The 17,731-nt window shown below is 38.9% G+C and overlaps 1 protein-coding gene across 4 annotated transcripts in view; it reads left to right on the forward strand.

Annotated features, from left to right (window-relative positions):
- The window catches only part of PLD5 (phospholipase D family member 5), a 187,062-nt gene that overhangs the window by 65,595 nt on the left and 103,736 nt on the right, over positions 1 to 17,731 (forward strand). For 2 of the 4 annotated variants that reach the window (XM_064648684.1, XM_064648685.1), the window contains exon 2: positions 6,564 to 6,700. The exons of 1 other annotated variant lie outside the window; for it this stretch is intronic. In XM_064648684.1, coding sequence (XP_064504754.1) covers positions 6,564 to 6,700 — 137 coding nt within the window. Of the gene's footprint in view, positions 1 to 6,563; positions 6,708 to 17,731 lie in introns of those variants that run through there. One more of the 4 variants, XM_064648686.1, reaches the window with a different exon arrangement.

Below are 17,731 nucleotides of genomic sequence, written 5' to 3' on the forward strand. Positions count from 1 at the left end.
TGATGATTCTCTTATTTTTCTGGGTCACTACAGGATTAAGTATTTACTGTTGATTTTCCTCTAAACTGTCTGCACGCAGTCTTGAAAGGTGAACAAAATATGGCAGCTTGAAGTAGAGGCAAAGGATTCACTTTGCCTTGTATTCAGTTCAGGCATTATAGCTAGTTGTAGAGGTCTAAGTCAACATGACATGTTGTGACGTGATCAGATTGTTCTCTGCTATAACTCTTGGTTCCTTCTGCGGAAAAATGAAACTATTTAAGAATATAAAAAATATATTCTACAGCTCATACCCTTGGCATATCTGGTCCTGTACTGTGTGTCTACCAGTGACAACAGCAAGTCCCCCAGCATCTCTATTAGAGGGCACATCCCAGCCTGTTTTCTCTAGCATCTGCTGTGGACATATTTTTGAAGGCTTTATCTAATCTCTTTTTGGACTTGCTGCTCCTGTTTGCTTTCACAGCCTCTGCTTCATAAAAAAGTACTTTATCTTTTTGAAGCTTAACTCTTAGAAGCTTCAGTAAACATCCCCTATTTCTGGTATTGTGGTACTTGGTGGATAATTTTGCCTTCACTGTACCTGATGTTCATGTGATACTGCTGTACCCCTTGGTCATATTTCTTCTCCTCTCCAAACTATGGACTCCTACCCTTTTTTGCTCTGTCTTCTTAGAGTATTTTGCTCCAGCCTGTTAGTAATTTTGATTATTCTTTTTCCTAGTGGTTTCTCAGTTCCTATATCTGTGCAACTGATTGCTCCTACCTGCTTGTAGCTCTTTTCTCTTCCTTTATTGAGCTTTAACCTATTTTTGTCAACGTACTCCCTAAAGTGTCAAGAACGTTTTGAAACGCATGCTTTCAATTCCCACTGCTTTGGTTTTGATTGAAAACTTAATAAGCACATTTCATTTCTAGTCCGTAATTTAGATTGATAATGAAGACATGAACAAAAACAGATACACAGCAGAATCCTCTGAATCTTTTCTAAAATGTCTTGCCATTTTTTCAATGACCATGATATTTCAACCAGCTTTACACCTCTCCTGTAATAATCTGGACATAACTTCTGTGGTTTGTAAGAAAGTTTTCATTAAAGATGTGAGTATATATTATTTTCAACTTCTCCGGAAGGATAATAGGGCTCGTGACTAGGAAAGATAAAAATCAAAATTGATTGGTGTCTTTTTCTTGACAAAACTTCTTACCTTCTAGGTGTCTACATATAATAGCATCATTACTTGTTCAAGTATTTTCTAGAGACTGAAGTTAAAATAACTAGTTTATTGTTTGCCAAATTCTACTCTCTTTCTAACTTTTTTTTAAATATGGATAATATGTTTGCTTTTTCCAGTCTTCTGATACTTCATTCATGCTCATGATTTGTCAGAGGTCAGTGCTAAAGGTTAGTTTCTGTTAGTCTCAGCCAGTGCCTTAAGTATCCAAGGATGAAGCTCACTAGGTCCAGCCAATTTGAAAAATATTTAATCACCTTAGCACTCTTGGATCAGTTCCTTCCTATTATTTTTAATAGGATTTAAAGTGTTGATTGGCATTAATCATATTAACTGGGGAGTTCAAGGCTGCAACGAAGATTATTAGTGTAGATGGATTCCAAATTAATGGAAAACAGTCTTTATAGTAACATTTTTCTCTAATAAACACAAAAGAATGATTGCTAAATTCTTGAAGTCCAGTTCCTTGCTATCTTTGGCAGGTGTATTGTAGCATGCAGATGAATGCTGTTGTTCTCACACTTGTGTTCAGACACGTTGCAGGAAAGAGCAGACTACTGATATGACAGAAGATGTGAAAACCTACCTTTTAGAGCCTTGTTGGTTCTGATAAGCAGATATAAACTCTGTATTAGTGTGGTGCATAAGTATTACCTTCTTTAGTCTTTAAATAGGTATAAAAATGAAGCACGAGTTCAAAGCCATGACATGTTTTGTTGTTATGTGGTCAGTTTTTCAGAAGATGCAGCATTGCAATTTCATGGTTTCAGTTTCAAGGAGAGAAGGACATTTTTGTACTGTAATGGAGGAAGAGTAAATTTCTGATTAAATGTAGTGTGTCACAGAAATACCTATTGTTTGTGAAGAAACTGAAAGCTTTAAGGGCCATTGAGGCAGTTTAACAGCTTTTGAGGAATGGGAGTGCAGTAAAGCTGGAGACCTTTTTCTTGCTCTGCTTTGGGTATCTGCTTTTCAATTCTGCTTGGATATCACAGGCTCTGATGCAACCTTAATTGACATAGACTATCCTTTCTCTTAATAAACAGTTAAGGTCCTTCTCAGATTAAACTTTAGTCTGAATAGTACTTTACTGCATACCTATTGTGCAGCTTTTGCTCTTTTTCTCACTCTCTGCCTGGAGGCATAACAGCACTAAAAATCCCCATGCTTTGTTTTAGTAAGTGCAGCGGTTTTTGGTGGATTTGTTTTAATGTAAATATTAGTTAAGCTAGATGAGTCAGGTGAAAGAGACACGTTTTGCTTCCGGTATTTTTTATAATCCTTACTGCAGAAGTTTCTTTCCCAGTCTTCCATAAGCTCTGAACAAATCTTTCTGTCACGCAACAGAATTTCTGGGCTTGCACATCAGTACATTAAAGCCAGTAGGTGCTCTGGGCATAGGCTTCTTAGCATCTGTAGCAGGCTTTAAATATGTGAGAGTGCAATGCTCTGTTTGCTGTTTTCAGTGAGTATGGGAAAGAAAAAAAAAGAAATGTTACAGTGTAAGAGACTTATGTTAGACATCAATATGGTGCTCAGATGTGGGATGGAGTTGCCTGAAGAGACTCTAGGATCTCTTTCAACTGGAGATTTTTAGGGACAGGTCAAACAGATATCTGTTAGAACTAATATTTGTACAAATTAACCATATGTATGGATAGATGGGTTGCATAAGTTCTATAGATCCCTCACAACCCTGTATTCCATAATTAAGTGTTGAAGACTGCAAGTTTGAACACTGAGGACTTTAGGCATTTACTGAAGGAAACAGGATAGGTCTGATAAGCTAAGAGGGATCTCATTTGCCAAGGGGAAATGCAACAACATAGCATCAAGCAAACAGTCTGCCCAAGCCCACAGATGCAGGAGTCTGAAGAGAAATCTAGCAGATTCCTTCTAGTCTGTCAATGGTGTGAGCTCTTTTATTTTGCATTCTTTCACAAAGCCTGGTATTACTTGCACATACATACACACAGGCACCCATAGATGGTATAAGGGAGCAATTATATAGTCTGTTATAATCTGTTTTAATTAGAGAAAGCTTATTTTAAAATTGCCAGCACTGTGGCAAAATGCATGAAAATAAAGATTTATTACCATTGTCAAAAGAGAGGCTCAGAACACTTGTTTGGTGCAAGTAGCTATTTTTTATTCTTTCTTTTCTAATAAAAATTTCAATTTTAATCTAAGCAATTTCCAAATATTAATATCTCATCTAGTGCATAGATTTAAAAGCAATCAAAAAACCACCACTCAGCAGAAGTAATTTCAAGATGAACTATGAAACCCTTCAAAATCCTCCTTACTATGTGTATATTTTTTTTAAGTGGTCTTTACCTGACCCTTCAGACCTGTGGCTGAAAACATAGAGTTAAGAGAATCACAAACTTCAAATTTTTACTTTACTTTATTCAATATTTTGTGCAATCCTTAGTTCAAAGAAAAACTACTGTTGGCACAGGGTTTTTTCCTATGTGGATTTAAAAGGTTCCCTATGTTATTTGTAACCATACCATTAAGCTGGTACTTAAGAAAAAGTGAAATAATTAATTCATTATAGTTTTCAAAGACAAATGCATAATATAAAGGATCTGTGAAAATAAGAGCAGTACAATAGGTTTGTGTGGTTCTGTCGTTAGTGCCACTAGAATAGCAGTGGTCTTACTAGTGGTACTAACTTTTTGCTGCTTCCAGTAAGCAACAGTCAGTCAAACTTCAGAGCTTGACAAGCTGTATATATGCAGAACTGAAAGAACAGGGAATTAAGCTTTATACAATTTTCAACTACAACAAGAAGACAGAAGTCTAGAAACCACGAATTTGTTCCTCAAAATTATGTCGAATGGGAATTAATGCTAGATTAGGAAGATCCATTCAGAATTGTTTTGGCCTCCCTTTTCCATATTCCTTTAATGTGACCATTTAGAAATTGCTACCATAAAATTTTCTGGTATTGAACTTGAGGAATCTGTTGTAGCTATGTGTCCCTATGTGTGTCCCCCACCTTTCCTGTGAAACCGTATAATTTTTGGTACACTGTAGATATTTATATGGATTTGGGGTTTCAGGCAGGTTAAAAGGTTTCTAGAGCTGTTTTATGACTTATGACAGGTGTTATAGAGGTACTGTGGCCACCTAGTAGTTAACCATGTCTTACTGTCTCCATGTGTGCTGGCCCAGCCTTCAAGGCTAACGCAGTCTCTTCTGGTCCAGTGGCCATGCCAATCTCTGTAGTTGTTCTGCTGTTTGCGTGGCGACACAATAAAAAGATGGGAGTTATTCCCTGGAACAGTGGCATGAAGTCATTCATACCGTGTGGCAGCTGGGATGCTTGTGCTATGAATTCACCCAAAGTATGGACTCGGAACCAGTCTCACTGAGTGGAATGGGTGCAGTTATCCTTGTTTGGGAAGAAGAACCTTATTGTTGCAAGCCATACTGGGTCACATCCCCTGCTCTTAGGGGCTAGAGAATGAGCCCAAACTCTCTTTGGCTTGCTGGCTGTGGGAGTAGCTTTGCTATCTTTCTGCCATGGTGCATGGAGGAAGATGCATCAAAGAGTTTCTGCGAATGCACTTGCAGGACTGTAAAAAACTGCATGAGGCAATGGTCGTCTTAACAGAAGTGTGAAACATCCTGACAAAGAAATGGCATAAAGCAGTGTCCCAGATCTGAATACTTCTTTTTCTTTGGCACTTGTTAGTTTTTTTTGCCAATAGTATGAGGCAATGAGACAATGTTGAACATTTTTCTCTTAAGTTCTATTTTGCGTCTGACTGCAGCTTTAGTTCTGGACACCTAGATGCAGTAATTTCTAATTATTTTCATATGTTGCCATGATTCTACCTAGCAGCAGAAAAAAAAAGTTCCAAATTTTATATATTTCAGAAGTAAGCATGTTTATAGTTGAAGAATGTTTTCTTATGCTGCATTCTTGTAAGATTTTAGTTAATATATTAGAAACACAGATTTAAATGTGTATTTGAAATGTATAAAAGTGTCTAATATGTATTTATTTAAAATATGTGTATAACTTATACAGCATATTTGGTGTTACTGTTAAAGAAAAGGATACGTTTGTCACTAAATTTCAGGCAATTTTTTTTCCAGTTTGTCTGAAGAAGTTGTTTGCTGTATTTTAGATTTTCACAGACTGAAATAAAATGTTTGTATCTGATTTGTTCTAAAATGCATAAGCATGTTCTTCTGGAATCTGCGCTAGCTGGAAAGTTTTGGAAGCCTATGTATGGGAAACTGTTCTTTTACTCTGGAACTTATTATCTCTTAAACAAAATGTCGGGAACAATGGGAATAATATAAAGTTCATTATCAGCTGCAAGCATAACATTGCTTCCTTTCCCATATACTTTTCCTGCTTTCTCATGCACTTTCTCACTTTCCAATTCCTTTATGAAGCTGTTTTCTTTATGTGACATTTTAATTACAGGGCAATAAGAAAATAACTATGGCAACAGGAGTTAGACATATTTTTATATATGTGTGTGGTTTTGTGCAAATTTACTTCAGCAGAAAAATGTACAATATATTTTTTTGAACATTTGGTTTCAAAATACAACATACTTTGTTTTTGCAACTATGTAAATTGCATGTCAGAAGACTGTCTTTAGGAGATTTCACATTTATCTACAGCTCTGCCAGGTGTCCCTGATATATTACTGCAAGATTTTGAAAGGTAGTGCTATGCTGTTTTAATATTTAGTCTGAGATGTGGAGGGCATTACCTATCATACTGAGCAACAGGCTCACATTGTTTCCTTGAATCCCATCTATCATCTGTGAATTTGTTTTCCTTACATTATTAATACTGTGGGGCAAGGACTTGTCAAATTGTCTGTGACAATCATAGGGACAATGTCAGTTACTTTTTGTAGCAATAAGAAAAAAAAGACTTTGCTCCTCAGTTGCCTTGCAATGACATGTTCTATTTCAACCAAACATAATGAAACTTCTGAGTGCTATCCCAAGTGTGTACTTTACCTGTGAGGTGCAATCAGAAAATACGTAGTTAATGTAGGAGTTGTTATTTTAATGCATAATACTTTCCTTGTGGTACAAACAGAAAGCAGTTTAAGTTATGAATATTATTTGTGACATGAATTATTTAACAGTGCCTGAGGGATTTAAAATACATCTCAAGGTGATACTTGAAGGACAATTTTGAGAGTGTTTTCATCCTGAGGTGTTGACACCTATGGCAGTAAAATCTTCAAAGAATTCTAGATCTTATGTAAAACTTTTAGAATCTCAAGACATTGAGTCGAATGTGCTCATGCCATTAAAACTTCTTTTAATCTTAATCTCTTTCAGTCCCAGCAAAGATGCATTGTGATCTTTGCACTGGTATGCTGCTTTGCAATTCTGGTTGCACTGATATTTTCGGCAGTGGATATTATGGGAGAAGATGAGGATGGACTCTCAGAAAAAAACTGTCAAAATAACTGTCGGTAAGAGGTAACAAACAAAACTTCTCTTTTGGGGTGGGCAAGAATATATGTGTATTGTATAAGGGCATGAAGTAATCACAATAGTTCTGTGGTGTAATTGGGAAGAGTAGGTAACAGAGGAAGAAATGGTTTCTCATTTGGAATTTCTGGTTTTGGAGGTTAGTTTGAGGAAAAAAAACCCACACTTTTTGAAGTTATTTTTGGTGATACGTTTTGAGCAAGACCCTTGTGTTGGGTCAATTATTTTGTAAGCCTGGGTCAAACCCGTTAAGTTTCAGTAATTGAGTACTGAGGTGACTCCCATAGTTCCCAATTCTTTAATGTCTTTTCATCAAGAGCATTTCTTTCTTTCTTCATAAAGGTCACTGATCACTTTTGGCCTAAAACTACTGTCCCATTTATGTAGGGGAAGCTTTTCCGTGTTCCTGTTTGTTGCACTCTCCTAATAGACATACTGGCTTGCCTACAAACTGTGAAAAAAATTAGTGATATGATCAGAAAGGCTGGAGTGCTGACAGTGTTGGATTAAGATTTGCCTCAGAAACCTGCCATGGTTCTGTCTTTTAACTTTAATTTTAAGTAGGAGCTTAGGGTTTTTTTGCCTTTTATTTCCAGACTGTAAATCTCATTTTGCTGCTCTTCACTGTCAGCTTCCTCCATGAATCTGTTCATTAGTGATGACTGGTGCTTTTCCTAGATGATATTGTCCAAAATTGTCTTCTGTCCACCAAAAAGCTGATTTACCAATTATTTGTAGGTTTCATTCCCAGTTGTATTCTGTTTGGGTTTTTTTGAAGACTTTAGCTTTTATATAAAGTACCCTCTCTGATCCACTTTGTGGAAACCCAGTAATTTTTAAATAACTTCTCAGAAATCCATTCTACTCTGATCAGGGAATTGCTGGAGTGGGAAGGGGGCCTCTGGGCATCCTGCAGTCTGGGACCCTGCTCAGAACAGAGTTGGCTACACCAAGTTGCTCAGGAACGTGCACAGTCAGGCTTTGTGTAGCTCCAGGGATGGACTCCACAGCCTTTCTGGGCAACCTGTTCCACTGTTTGTGCAGAATTTACCCAGCTACCACTGGTTGGGTGTACAGCAAGTAAAAGATAATTGAGATATGTGTTTTAGAATAATTTAACAAAAAAGTAATGTTCCTTTGAGCCTTTGATCCTTATTTCTGCTATTCTTTGTTGATTTTGTGTGAAAACTCTTTCAGGACAGTGCCTTTCTATGCTGCATCTGTGACACTGCAGACAACACTAATTCAGAACCCAGAAAATTTGATTATGTTTTTGCAATTATAAGTTTTTTACAGCGTTTTTTACATGCTGCTTAAGAAAAAAAAAAGATTCTTTAAATATGTAGCTCTATTCAAATAGGATATACTTGCAGCATCAGGTAACTTTGTCCTGAAACTAACCATCCTTCTGGCACTTTTTTCCAGGATTGTTTTTAGGTTTGTTTTTGTTCACTTCCTTGTATGCCTAGAGGTCTAGGCAGCCTTCTGATATCTTCTCTGAATCTTCTAGTGTTCAGCCAGCTTCCCTTTCTCCATCAAGGTCTTAGGTGCTCTTCACTGTGCCTTCCAAAATTTTGCCTTCCAAAATTTTTAAAGATACTTCATGTGTCACCTCTACACCCACCATCTCCATGTGTGAATCTTTGACAGAACTAGGTCAGATGAGGGGAAAGTCTTTCTGCTCGTTGACTTCGGTGTACTGCACACGACTTCAGCACACACAGAAACTACTGCACCATGTTTTCCTCTTAGTTGCATCAATTAATGGCTCCCATTTTGTTCTGGGCAGCTGCATAAACCTAGCCAAGGAAGGACTTCACCTTCTTCACTTTGTATTCTTCAAAGGGAAAAAAATTCAGAGTAGCAGTGATGTACAGTGCTATGGAAAACCAGGAGATTATTTTTTTCCATGTGTGAGATTAACTGGTTTTGTCTCTTTGTATGAGTTATAGCAAAGTGCCTTTCTAAAGTCTATTTGCCTTTGCTCAGTTTTTCTATTGGTTCACGTGTGTCAGTCTTGTCCTCTCCTGGACTGTGTTAGAGAAGCCTGGGACTAAATTCAGCATATTCAGACTTTAAACATAAGAGTCAATTAAACTGCTCTGCATTTACAGGGATAAAAGTGATCTCAGACCCCAGCTCTATTTTAAGGTGCCTTTCACAGAGTGTTTCAAGTGTATGATCTAGCTATTAATGCCTGAACCAGAAGGCATATAAGTGCTGTGTGTATAAACTGCCTAAACCATTTCTAATAACAGTATCCAAGTGCTGGCAGCTGCTACCTGCTAACATTAAATCCTTCTCTACATGATGAAACTGGAGTCCTTTATGTGTTAAATACATTGCAGACTTAAGTGAAGTGCTGCAAATCAGTTGCTGCCAATGGCATATATTTAGTACTTGGGGTAAGCACTTTTAATAAGTAAGACAAGAGTTATTGAATTCTTATATTTCTGCTGTGTGAGTATTTTCACTGAAATTCAGCAAGAGGTGCTTACATTAGCAGGATGTGCTGAGACAGAATGGTAATAGATGGTTCTCTTTTTTTTTTGTTGTCATTGATGAAATGTTTGTCAAATACAAGTTTACATATATGATCCTAGAATTCTTTTTTGGTTTTAAATTACAGAATTTGTGAAGAAGATGGATAGGAAATGATGCTGTGGATTTGAGAAGAACTTCACTGATAGTTTGTTAAAGACTTTTGTCTTCAGAAAATTTCATTTGGTCTTTTTATTTTAAAGGAAAATACACCTGAAATAGTTCTTTAACTAGAAATTTTTGGAGTTAGTGTTAAAAAATAGTGAGAATTTTTAAGAGAGAGAAAGAAGAAGTAAGAGGAAGACATTTTTAGAGTCTAGAGCTTTTTATAGCCTGAGGGAGGAATCACTGAGGTATGTTGTATGTGGCATTTTTCAGTAAAGCTTACATCTTTTTTTTGTTGTTGTGATTGTATTGTTCATGAATCCTAATACGGCCTTTCTGATCTACTTATTGTAATTCAATGTGAGGTTCCTCCTCTGTAAAACTCTTATTACAGGAGGAATACCTACTGCATATATTCCCAAAATGACCTTACTCTTTATTGACGTAATTATTTCTATTGTGGTCTTTCTAACAAAGACAAGTCAGGGAGTGGAAAAGCAGGCTTTTTTGCATGTCTTCTCTGATTGCTGAAGGGATTGATGCTACCCATCTAAAAGAGTGCTTAAGAAATAGCACTTTTTTAAAAAATGGAAATGTATTTGAGAGTAAAATTATGGATTGTGATTTGCAGTCTTTGGGCTGTTTGCTGAAAAACTCAGTCTGTGATTGAGAACTGAAAAGCATCTTGTCTTAGAGGTCATTTGTGACTGCCACAATGTGGAGCCAGATTGTTGGAGGCTGCTGTTTCCCATTTTGTTTGTTACGCAGGAAGAGGAACTTGATATTCAATACTATTGAGTCAAATATACAACAGAAGCTTGAATATTTGAGATGTAACTAAGAAATTATTGAAATAGATTTTTTTATCTTTTGACATGTAGGTGCAGAAACTTTTTTTTTAGCCTGCTTTGCATGTTGTAATCTGAAAATACAAATAGGTAAATTAAAAGAATTTACAACCCTTTCCTAATAATGGAGGGCTAATAGTAGAGCAAATAAACGTAATTATCAGATTAATTACCAAGCACCACTGTAAAAATTACTGTGTCTTCTACTGACACATACAGTGCAATTCAAATAAAGAGACAGGGGAAGGTATTTAAAATTTATCAGGCAGACAAATTCAGATCCTCATTTCACTTCTGAAGCTTGAACTGTACTGTCTGAAAATTGCACTGGTTTAGATGAAATAAGGCTGTTTTTACTTATTTGCACTTTCCCATATACCCTTCATGCTGTGAATTGTATGTGGAGAGGTTGGCTGACTGAAATGAGACTTTTTATTTTATTTTTTTACGATAGGATCACGTCTGCTAAGTGGCAGCTTTTCACTTCAGAGTGTGCTGTAAACTCTTGGCTTTGTTCCACAAAATTTTATTTCAGAATGCTGGACTTAAAACATTATTTTTGACCCATCCTATTAAAAGTAATGTCAACTGATTGACATTTAAGAAATAAAAAAAGTAGTAATGACTGAGAAAAGTTGAGGTTTTGCAGTTTGTGCTTGATATGTGATGGAAATAATTCTCCTAAGACATCCACATTAATGTTGTTAGGCAGCCCTGCTGAATGAGACTGGTTAAGAGGATATGCTTAGCAGTCTGGGAATTTTGCCTGTCTCGCTGTGGGTCCATTAGACACTGAATCTATAAAATTAGATTATTGTAATTTGAAAATAGTACATTTTAATGACTGATCTATTGTGAATAAATCTTGGCTAGCCTCTGGCCTAACATCAGTCAAGACTTACTTGGCTTTGTTGGAATTGGACAGTAAACTCTAGAAATGGCAATTTGGGAAACAAGAAATTACAACTATTAAGAGAGAGTCTCTGTTTTTTCAAACTCTTTGAACCAAGGTCATTTTGATTTATTAGCAGTAATTTGAGCTCTTCAAGCCTCAGCTTGAGCCTCTTCTGGTTGTTGCTGCTGATAGTCATGCTAGGGTTCCTGTAGAGCTTGCACATGCCCTTAATTATCCTTGTCTCACTAGCTTTTCCAATATCCACTGAAGCAGTTGTAGCAGCTGGCATAGCTCCTGTCTCTGGCTGTGGGTTTGGCCCTGTCTCTTGAGGGGGACCACAGAAAAAGGTGGGAAAGGAAGCAGTGGCAGCTATTTTCTGTACTTCCCAAGCTTAGTGTGCACTAAAACTGTTGTTTTAGTATAATTTTTTTTTCAATTTGCCTTCCTCTGATGATAATTGGAAGGATTTTTCTTGTTTTCTCTGTATGTGTGTTTTCAAGGAAGATTCTGTCTTGCATTTTGTTCCAGTGACAATATTTTGATCATTTCTCTTCTCAGAGTAATACATAACAAAGGCTCTTGTTCTTTTGTGTTTGGATTTATGTTGGAGGAATTTGCTGTTCTGTAGGACAGGAGAGGCAAAGCCTATTGAGTTCATTTTGTGATTGTAGGGAGGCTTTGACCAATTCTGCACTATAACAAGGAGGTGATGATGCTTGAGGAGTGTTTATGTTTCCTTTAGATATTGTTTGGATTGTTTTGGATAAGGATTTTTATCCTCTATAATTTAGGTGTCCTGAAGAGATGCTGAATTTTCCTGTTGAAATGCTAAGCTTTAGAATAAAACAATACCTTGCAATGTCGACTTCCAGAGATTAAATCTAGTTCTATACAATAATTGTTTATATTGAACAATTACTATGTGTTGCATGCATTGCTGACAATTTCATTAGATGGTTATTCATCAGTTGTGAAAGAGGCCCCACAATTGGAGCCCATAATTGATTTTTTTTATGTTACTTTATAAATCATTCTTTCAACTACTTTCTTCTATTTCCCCAAGTAGGGTTTTGCAGCAGTATTAAATAAGCGCACTGCAGCACATGCTTACATTCATTTACCTTGGAAGTGTTTTGCCCCAGGCTTATTGTGGGGGAGATTTTCTCTGCGCTGCGTGGGTTCTGAACATAGCAAGGTTTATATTGACTGATTTCTATTTAATAAACAAACTATGACAGGCATAATAGTTAAATGTCTAAACAGAACAAGATGCTCAGATTTTGAAAACAAGCCTGTTAAAGAGCAACTGAAGATTTCTATTTACAAAACAACTATTCCACTTGGCACCAAAATGCCTTCTGTCAACATGATGGACAAGGGGATTGAGTGTACCTTCAGTCAACACCAAGTTGGGTGGGAGTGTTGATCTGCTGGAGAGTAGGAAGATTCTGCAGAGGAAACTGGATAGGCTGGATTGATGGGCCAAGGCCAGTGGTATGAGGTTCAACAAGACTGAGTGCTGGGTCCTGCAGTGGGGTCACAACAACCCCATGCGGTGCACTACAGGCTTGCGGAAAAGTGGCTGGAAAGCCACCTGATGGAAAGAACCTGTGAGTGCTGGTCAACAGCAGCTGATAGACACCTCTGGAGCAGATAGACAGAGACAGAGACCCGAATAGCCCTCCTGTATTCCAGGAGGATGTAGTTAGCGACTTACTGAGCCAGCTGGATCCCAACAAGTCTATGGGACCAGACGGGATCCATCCCAGGGTGATGAGGGAGCTGGCAGAAGAGCTTGCCAAACCGCTCTCCATCATCTTCCAACAGTCCTGGCTCTCTGGGAAGGTCCCAGATGATTGGAGTTGGTGAATGTCACCCCAATCCACAAAAAAGGCTGCAAGCAGGACCCTGGCAACTACAGGCCTGTCAGCCTGACCTCGGTGCCTGGCAGGGTTATGGAGCAGATCATCCTGAGTGCAATCACACAGCACCTTCAGGATGGACAAGGGATTAGACCCAGCCAGCATGGGTTTAGGAGGGGCAGGTCCTGTCTGACCAACCTGATCTCTTTTTACGATCAGGTGACCCGCCTGGTGGATGAGGGGAAGGCTGTGGATGTGGTCTATCTAGACTTCAGCAAGGCCTTTGACACTGTCTCCCATAATATACTGCTGGAAAAGCTGGTAGCCCATGGCTTGGACAAGTGTACCCTCTCCTGGATTAGGAGCTGGCTGGAGGGTCGGGCCCAGAGAGTGCTGGTGAATGGAGCTGCATCCAGCTGGCGGCCGGTCACTAGTGGTGTTCCCCAGGGATCAGTGTTGGGCCCAGTCCTGTTTAACATCTTTATTGATGATTTAGATGAGGGGATTGAGTGTATCATCAGCAAATTTGCTGATGACACTAAATTGGGAGGGAGTGTCGACCTGCTGGAAGGCAGGAGGGCTCTGCAGAGGGATCTGGACAGGCTGGAGAGATGGGCTGATTCCAATGGGATGAAGTTCAATAAAGCCAAGTGCCGGGTGCTGCACTTTGGCCACAACAACCCCATGCAGCGCTACAGGCTGGGCACAGAGTGGCTGGAGAGCAGCCAGGCAGAAAGGGACCTGGGGGTACTAATTGACAGGAAGCTCAACATGAGCCAACAGTGTGCCCAGGTGGCCAAGAAGGTCAATGGGATCTTGTCCTGTATCAAAAATAGTGTGGCCAGCAGGAGCAGGGAAGTGATCCTTCCCCTGTACTCTGCGTTGGTGAGGCCACACCTTGAGTATTGTGTTCAGTTCTGGGCCCCTCAGTTCAGGAAGGATATTGAGGTGCTGGAGTGGGTCCAGAGAAGAGCAACAAGGCTGGTGAAGGGACTGGAGCATAAGTCCTATGAGGAGAGGCTGAGGGAGCTGGGGTTGTTTAGCCTGGAGAAGAGGAGGCTCAGAGGTGACCTCATCACCGTCTATAACTACCTGAAGGGAAGTTCTAGCCAGGTGGGGGTTGGTCTCTTCTCTCAGGCACTCAGCAATAGGACAAGGGGGCACGGGCTTAAGCTCCGCCAGGGGAAATTTAAGTTGGATATCAGGAGAAAATTCTTTACAGAGAGAGTAATCAGGCATTGGAATGGGCTGCCCAGAGAGGTGGTGGATTCACCATCCCTGGAGATTTTTAAACGCAGATTGGACGTGGCACTGAGTGCCATGATCTAGTAAATGGACTGGATTTGGACCAAGGGTTGGACTCGATGATCTCGGAGGTCTTTTCCAACCCAATTGATTCTATGATTCTATGAACATGAGCCAGCAGTGTGCCCAGGTGGCCAAGAAGGCCAATGACATCCTGGTTTGTACCAGCAATAGTGTGGCCAGCAGGATCAGGGCAGATCAGGGTGTCCCTCTCTACTCAGCACTGGTGAGGCCACATCTCACTATGAGAAGGACATTGATGTGCTGGAGCATGTCCAGAGAAGGGCACAGGAGCTGGTGAAGGGTCTGGAGCCCAAGTCTTATTGACTTGAGCAGCTGAGGGAGCTGGGGTTGTTTAGCCTGAAGAAAAGGAGGCTCAAGGGAAACCTCATCACTGTCTATAAGCACCTGAAAAAGGTTGTAGCCAGGTGGGGGTCAGTCTCTTCTCCCAGGTAACAAGGGACAGAATTAGAGGAAATGGCCTCAAGTTGTGCCAGGGGAGGTTCAGGTGGGATATAAGGAAAAATTTCCTCACTGAAAGGGTTATCAAGCATTGAAACAAGGTGCCCAGGAAAGTGGTAGAATCACCATCCCTGGAGGCACTCAGAGACTTGGTTTAGTGATGAACATGGTGGTGCTGGGTTAATGGTGGGACTTTCTGATCTTAAGGTCTTTTCCAACCTTAACAATTCTGTGGTGACTGTTTTCGCCCTTGGTTTGGGGTGACATAGAGAATGAACTGTAAAACCACTTAGTTTTTTAGATGATCTCTATTTGCAGTCATTTTTATTTTTGCATCAAAAGAGGGAATACAGTTTCAATTGAAGTTTCTAGGCTGGACACTGCAAAGACCTGGTGTACCTCCTGCAAAGTCATTCAACATCCCAGACTATGGAGGGAAATCACTAATTCAACAAACTTGCACAAGAGGAAGTTCTACCTATCCTACCTTTAATTTTTCATTTTTTTAAAAATTCATTTCAATGGAAAAGGTATGTATTAAGAGTTCCTCAGTACCTGTACAGAGTACAATTTTTTCCTCTGTTTCTGCCCTGACTCAAAGAAAGGAGTTTTTTTTTCCTTTTACTTTCAGCTCTAAAGAATATCTTCAAGAGTTAAAAAAATGTTTAGATCTTGTTCTGTCTGCATTACTCCCAGTAGATAGTTCATTATTAATTACATCGTATGGAATAGGTCTGGGCTTCTACTTATTTTGTTCAAATACACAAATGATTCTTTTTCTCCCATTCTTTGTTCAGTTAATTATTTTCTCTGACATTTAGGACAGAGGGCTTTAGAGTCTCCTTAAGGCAGCTTTTCCTGTTATGCTAAGTATTGTTTAGGATGTAGTACAGAGATTAACATATTTCATGTTCTCGAAAGTTATCTTTTTAGATATGTGTTTGTTTCTCCTTTTATGACTTAGAATTTATGAACTCACATCAGAGAAAATGTTCCAAGCTAACAGTCAAATTCCAATTACTTTAAGGTTCCTAAGAAGTGCAGGTGGGACAAAGGAGCAATTCATGTGTTAGAGTATCTTTCTCCTGTGTAGTTTGCTGGAGCTTCTCTATGATTAAAACTTTTTCTTTTCTCTTTTTTTTTTTAATGTCTTCTCTCCCTTCTCCTGTTTCGACTTAATGTGTTCTTTTCTCTTTTCAATTTAACATATTCAGAAAACTGAAATGACTTCATCCAAGCAGGATTCATAAGATTTCTGAGGTAATTTTCTATACCGGATTGTAAGCCTATACTAGAAAGGGTTATTAAATCTAAAATTGCTGGTCATTCTCAAGATCTTGAAGACAGATTTGTGACATTTCGGGGAGGTTTTTATTCTGCCTGGTGAGAACAGCAATCCAACTTAATAAAGCTCCCTGATAAATCGTTCTTCCTTTCCTTTGTCGGGAAGCCATTTAAAATAGCTAAAAATTTTAGTAGAACCTATCTGAATTCATACTCCGTTTCAGGGTGACTTGTTCCTTCAGCCAGGGCTGACTTTGCATCAGCTCCTACCAAGCACCTGTTCCAGTGACACAATTTATTTTTAGTTGCTTCTCCCCCATCAGAGCAGTATGTGAAAAAGATGCTCATTATCCTGTCAGATTACATTAGATATGTTGAGTTCTGTGTCTAGTCCTACTATGGTACTGTGAGTGTCCTCTCTGGTGGCACGATTTGATACTCCTCAAGAGTGCAAGCGCAACGTGCTCGATGCTACCTTTGGTGACCTGCTGAGTACGTGGCTGAGTTTGCCTTTCCAAGCACCAGGGCGGTGCCACAGTTAAGAGAAAGCAGTTGTGGTACCTGCTGAAGCCTAAAGCATCATGCAGAGCTGTTGGTCCTGTTTGCCAGGTGAGCTTGAGCTGACTACCTATTTCAGCCACATGCAGCTCACTTTGCTATTGTAGCTCCGAGGTTACAGTCAGGCAGCAGGGGTTCTTGGTGTTAATGCCCTGCTGGGAGGCATGAGGGAGAACTGATGGTTGAGGTGTGTAGAGCTGTTTTTTCCAAAGGCTTTGTACATGTACAAGAAGACGTATTTTGGTGAAATGTTTGGGTTTTTCTTTGTCATTCTGAAGATTTTCTTCCTGGTTTATTTTCCTCTTATTAATACATGCGTGAAATTTAGGTGAAGCCAGAGGCACTTCTCTATGGTCTCTCATATGGTCTCCATATGTCCAAGTCTCTAGTTAGTCAGAGTATCACTGTCTACAAGTACTCTTGTGTGTTGGGCAGCTGAATGTGAATGACCTTTGTTAATCAGGAAAGTATGAGTTTGTTTCCTTTATTCAAATTACTCACATCCAGTTGTCTTGACCAAGAGGAAATAATGCACTAGAGAACCATTTGATTACCGTTATTATTTTTTCATGTTTTGTTTTAGGCTTTTTTTCCATAATCAGTTGACTTCTTGACAACCTGACCGGAAAACAGAAAAATAACGAGCAAATACCAGACTTGGCACATGCCAGATGCTGTGTCTTATCTGTCATGTATTCTCTATTTAATGAGTAGTCCTTTCCAAATAAGGTTATTGCAAAATTATTATACAGCTCAAAGGGAGTTTTCATGACTGACAGCATCATGATTTGGTAGGTTTAGATCGATTTCTTTCCAAGTGTTGAAATAACTCTTCTAAGAGCCATCAGGGATTTGCATGCCTTCTCATATGAGGGGGAGGATTAATCTTGCCTCAGACTAAACTTTTGATGGATATTTAATGGCACATTAGAAGTGTTGGCTTTGACTCTTTACTGTTTTTCTAGATCTGCTTGGAACAAACATGTTATACTCATACGTATGACCACAGATTATATTTGATATCTTTTGTCGATTTGGCGGATACATAGTTATTTGATCTTTGTTGATCTGTCAAAATATTTCTTTAAAAGGGTTTTTCGTTGTTGTCATTTGTGAAATAGTTCCTGACTAGACTTGAATAATAAAAATTTT

Source organism: Pseudopipra pipra, chromosome 3 (genome assembly GCF_036250125.1).
Source record: "Pseudopipra pipra isolate bDixPip1 chromosome 3, bDixPip1.hap1, whole genome shotgun sequence".
NCBI classification, from domain to species: domain Eukaryota; kingdom Metazoa; phylum Chordata; class Aves; order Passeriformes; family Pipridae; genus Pseudopipra; species Pseudopipra pipra.